Source organism: Cyphomyrmex costatus, unplaced genomic scaffold (genome assembly GCF_001594065.2).
Source record: "Cyphomyrmex costatus isolate MS0001 unplaced genomic scaffold, Ccosl1.0 scaffold494, whole genome shotgun sequence".
Lineage (NCBI taxonomy): Eukaryota > Metazoa > Arthropoda > Insecta > Hymenoptera > Formicidae > Cyphomyrmex > Cyphomyrmex costatus.
Window position 1 is genome coordinate 226,117 of NW_017279223.1, and position 5,571 is coordinate 231,687.

General features: G+C 32.8%; 1 protein-coding gene across 1 annotated transcript in view; it reads right to left on the reverse strand.

Moving 5' to 3' along the window:
• The window catches only part of LOC108778181 (uncharacterized), a 28,750-nt gene extending 25,626 nt beyond the window's left edge, over positions 1-3,124 (reverse strand). Inside the window, exon 1 of the mRNA XM_018545287.1 lies at positions 2,991-3,124. Coding sequence (XP_018400789.1) covers positions 2,991-3,124 — 134 coding nt within the window. The remainder of the gene's footprint in view (positions 1-2,990) is intronic.
• Positions 3,125-5,571: the final 2,447 nt, after the last annotated feature.

Here is a 5,571-nt window from a genome sequence, read left to right on the forward strand (position 1 = left end):
TATTAATATAATTAAATAACTTACCGAAAATGACTTTTAAAATAAAATCAGCATCGGTATATTGCCAAACAACATCTTCGACATAATTTTTACAATGTACCTTCGGTATTCTTGGTTGACGTTCATAATAATTATGTATCATTTCTGCTAATTCTAAATCTGAATCCACTAGACTCTTCATCACTAGAATCAAGTGCTAACTTTATAACAGTTTCAAATAAGAATTTTTTCTGTAAAGTTTTCTCCATACTTAGGTTATTTCGCTGACGTCGCTATACGCTAACAGCACTGAAAATATCGTTCCAAAATGAAAGCTGCGTTTGCATGAAAAGCATGCTTACTAAAATTGGAACGCTATTGGTAGCATGCACTTATGACGACATACACGCAGCACTGGCAATCAATTTTGGAACACAGCCAATGCGTACTCTAGTACTACTATCTCTATGGCTATACCTCAAGCGGTCATTTTTTCAAAACGCGCTCTCATTAGTAAAAATTTCAAAAATTAATATCTATTATATATATTAATATTGCGAGAATCGCTAAACAGTATGTGTATTTATTTCGATTCTATCTATTTTCCTGTGCGAGATTGGAGAAGTCTCGCGGGACACCTTGTATACATATACTTTAATATATGTATAAATATTTTACTAACGACTATCTGGAGACACGGTAATGTCTCGGCACTAAGGCAATAATAATTACCCTGATAAAAAAATTTCGCTAAAATTATTTCATGTTTTAAAGCATTTCAGCAAAATTGTTGAAAGTTTACTGAAATTTCATTGAAAGTAAATTTTTTAATTAACATCGAAAAATTTTCTTTGAAATTTTGTTGAAAATTTAGTTAAATTTTTCAAAAATCTCTAAAAGTTAAACTGAAATTTCTATAAAATTAAATATTCGCTGAAAAATGTCCAAAATAACGTGGAATAATTTTAGTCCATTAGTAAATTTTTTCCATCAGAATGACCAATTAAATTAAACTACTAGAAAAATTCATTTTTGTATTCTTAATTATTATGATAATAAAAAGATTTTATAGAATTTTTCAAGCGTCTTTTCGGACGTAAAACGTACTTTTGCGAATAATTAGTTAAAAGGACAATCAACACAAAAACAAAATAATAAAAATGACTATCGCAACATTATATGTAATGACACTAATGATTGTGTTCCAAAATTGATTACCAACACTGAAAATCTACAGTTTACGTCAAAAGCACTACAGGTTTTTAGTACTAGCAGTCAATTTTGGAACACACCCAATATTGAAGATTATGAAGACTATTATAAAAAAAAGTACTTACACATTCAGTTTTTTATTTAATGAAAGAAAATACTTTTTTTTTTTATAAAACATCTAGATATAATACAGTAGTAAATGTACTCTGATTGTAATATATTAGGTGTTGAACTTAATTCCTGCCGTTTTTTCGTCTCCAAAATTTATTTGTTTCGAAGGGAAGATGAATGAATACCTTAATCAAAGTAATTTCCTTCATTTTCCATTACTTTTTCCCATCTCTCCGGCAATCTCACGACGGTAGAACGCGGTTTCTTTCGAAGCGATCCATTCATTCACTCATTTTTGGACTTCTTCGTAACTGGAGAAGTGTGTCCGTAAGTGCGTGTTGCATCGATCGGAAGAAATGGTAATCCGACGGTGCCAAGTCTGGAGAGTACGCTGAATACGGGAGGATTTCCCATTCAAGTTGTAAAAAGTGTTTGCTTCACTCTTTTCGCAACATGCGGTCGAGCGTTATCATGCAACAAAATAACTTTGCCTCGATTGCTGATTACGGATAATTTTTTTCCATTAATTCATCACTCAATCAGCATAATTTTGCTGTTGGTAGCGATCAGATGTAACGGTTTCATTTGGACGCAAGAGTTCGTAATACAGCATATCCTCCTGGTCCCACCAAATGCAAAGCAAGGTCTTATGCCCGTGAATATTCCTCTTCGGCGTTGAAGTTTGAAGCGGATGGTTGGCCGGGATCCACACATGATTTTTTCCGCTTGTGATTATCAAAATAAATCCATTTTTCATCGCCAGTCACGATGCGCCACAAAAAAATCTTTTTTCTTTGCCTGGCAAGCAAAGAATTAAGTCGCAATAGACAAACGATTTAAAATGGCATCTTCTGACAACTCATGTGGTAGCCATATCGCTTTCCTTATGAATCTTTTCCATGGCATGCAAGCGTTTTGAGATGACCTTTGGAGTAACATTTAAGGGGATGCTAAAGGCGTTCTGTTTTATCACGATTCTATTTGAGGAGAAATATCCGAATTGGCTTTATGGATTGCAAAATCCTTTCACAGAATAAAAGTACGCACGAAAAGGTATACAGCAAACTCTGATTTCACGAGAAAATCGGAAAAAAAATTCACTTTTTCTGACACGTACAGCTGTTACTTGAGGTTAACATTCACTTAATATAAAAGTTGTATAGATCGCAGATTGCAAATAAGCGTCTTGCAGTATTGGGATGACTTGTACGAACAATCCTGAGTTTGCGGAACCAAGATTAAATGCGTAGAAAAAAATATTTTTTTTCAAATAGAAATAACGATCTATGCGAGATTCGGAACGTCAACAGAGTTTGACAGAGCAGAAATTGCGTTTAAAAGTAGTTGCGCCGTCTTGAAATAGATGGCGTTGTAGAGCATCGGTAAAATCAGGTATTGAACGTGATCCTACTTTGCCAAAAAAAGTGAATTTTTTAATTTTTTCCGATTTTGAAATCAGGGTTTGCTGTATACCTTTTCGTGCATACTTTTATTCTGCGAAAGGATTTTGCAATCCGTAAAGTCAATTCGGATATTTCTCCTCAAATAGAATCGTGATAAAACAGATGACTTTAGCATCCCCTTAACGCTTTCGACAACTCTAAAAAGCGTTTGAGCTGGATTTCTCATCAAGCAATTCTTGCATCTTCAATTCTTTTTGGCTGTCGTGGACGTTCTTTCTCTCTCACATCAAAATTACCGTTTCAGAAGCGTTCAAACCAAACTCTACATGTTCTTTCTGATGAAGTTTCATCACCGTACACTTCGGATAATAAGCGTTGCGCTTCAGCTGCGGTTTTCTTGAAGTCGAAGTAGTGAACATGTCGGAAAAACAGCTTATCGCGATTCATTTTCAATCGATTGAAAAATTTCTTTGGCGTCGAGAAATTTAACCTGACAGGATTGAATCACTTTCAGTAATGTCTAAACTACAAAAGACATACGACTTCATCGTCGAAACTTGCCAGCGTTGGAGCAAGCACTCTCTAGCAGCGAGCGGCAGGAATTAAGTTTAACACTTAATAATATTTTAAAAAAATAGTACCATCTTATTGTGTATAAAATTATTTTAAAAAAGATACAATATGAAATTTTTTTCTTGTCTTGTTAAAGCCAGTCTATTCTATATCGAACAAGTAAAGCTTGTTCATTAAGTAATCAGAATAACGATACGCGTGGTCCGTGTTGAATAACCTGTTGCATTCGCGAATGAATAAATATGTATTTTGCATATTTTCAATTTTATCGTCTATACGTGAACCATAATGTTTGCAAGACGAATTCTCATCACAAATGCTGAAAAATACACATAATATATTTTATATTAATAATATTATAATATTTTTTACAATCTGCACAATACAATTTAATGAAATAAATGAATTTTTGATTTTACAATAACATTCTAATATTTTTATAGTATTTTAATAATATTTTCTCTCTCTCTCTCTTTCTTTCTCGCCGTTTCCACGTATACAGCATTCTTAAATTATTAATTATTAATTATAATATTATATTATACAGTAAAAAGATTTCTTTATATAAAATTATAATAATTTATTTTATATATATTTTTTAATTATTGTGTTGTTTTATACATATATGGGGCATTCCATGCCAAGTGGGCCACCCATTTTGCGAAGTTTTATAGATTTTGTTCATATTGCTTGAACTTAAACAGTTTGATGAATAAAAACTCTATGCCGAATAATATACCTGTAGGCTAACTGGTTGCCGAACTGTAGAGCCGTCAATTTTTGGGCTTTCTCGTCGCAGCGCTCTTTTCGCTTGTCGTTAGTGAGCATGAAAGGCAAGTTTGAAAATGAAATGTAGACGTTTCCTTATAGAAAATTGAATGCTCTTTCACGTAAGAATACTCTTTTTTCGATCAGACCACGGTTTACAACGATGTTTTGAAGTTTTCAAAAGTGCGCCTAAAAAGCCAGTTTCAATTTTCTTTTAATATAGCTAAAAATTTAGCCCCAGGTCTCTACTTTGTTACTCTAAAAGGACGGGGATGCTGGACCTACGAAATTGTGGGTACTTTACAGTCTTATGAAAATCTCCGAAACGACTGAACGGAATGAGAAATCCTTCTACAGGATTAATATAGACACAAAATTAGTAAGTGGCGTTGAGAATTATATGCTAAAATCGAAAAAAATTAAAAACTTACATTTTTTCGACTCGTAGATGTGTCACCTGACGAACATATTTCCTTGATAAACAAGTTTTACTGCTTGTATGGACTAAATGATTCAACACCACCCGGCGTATTACGTGAATAAACAACACTGACTTTACAGAACTGAGATTGAAAGCACCAAAAAAGATATTTTCATTGGACTGTAAAAATGGTAAATTCGTTTACAAAACTAAGACTCGACACAATAACCAACCAAGAAATACGTTCAACAGTAGTTGCTCGATTTTCTGAGAGATGGCAATATAATCGGATAGGGGCTAGGGACCCTCAAGTAAGGGATCAGACAACATCGTCATTAGAGGGATACCGGAAGTACGTTAGTTAATGCGCGGGAGTATTCAAATGCATTGTTATTAAGACCTGTATTAAACAAGCTAGAATAAAAGGATAAATCCTGCGCATCATACGTGAAATGGAACATAGTTAAGAGCTTTGTGAACTGCTCCCTGTCTTTACGTTAATATATACGTTATAAATATGATAATTCTATCATTATATACATATATTATGATAGTTACATAATATTATATCTACTTATATTACATAAGGCAGAATACTTTCTAGGTGTCCAACTGACACGACCAGAGGCACGATAGATTTTCCATTTTTCTCTTCTTGTGGGAGATTTCGGGAAATGAGGCATTATATGGCCATTTCTACTTAAATTTTTGCAATTTGGATTTCACAGTATCGCATTTCGCAATGATTTAAAAAATATGTAAACTGTATTTTCGAACCGTACATACGTATAATATCTACATCTTAAAACAATTAACAATACTGAGCAACTAAATTAGCAATTACTAGTGACCCTCTAATAAGAGTCTGGCCACCTTCTCCCCGGTTTGTGATTGGTCCGACATTTATCATCCATTCCCGCAAATTTCTTTAAATTTATAAATTGTAAAAATTAATAAATTCGTAAAAATTAAAGTAGAATCAATTACAATTTTTATTTTTATTATTATTTAACTTATATTAACATTATTAAATATTTTCTATAAAAACTTTTATGTAAAAAAAACGTTGCAATATGTCTTTCATAAAATAAAAACAACAATTAA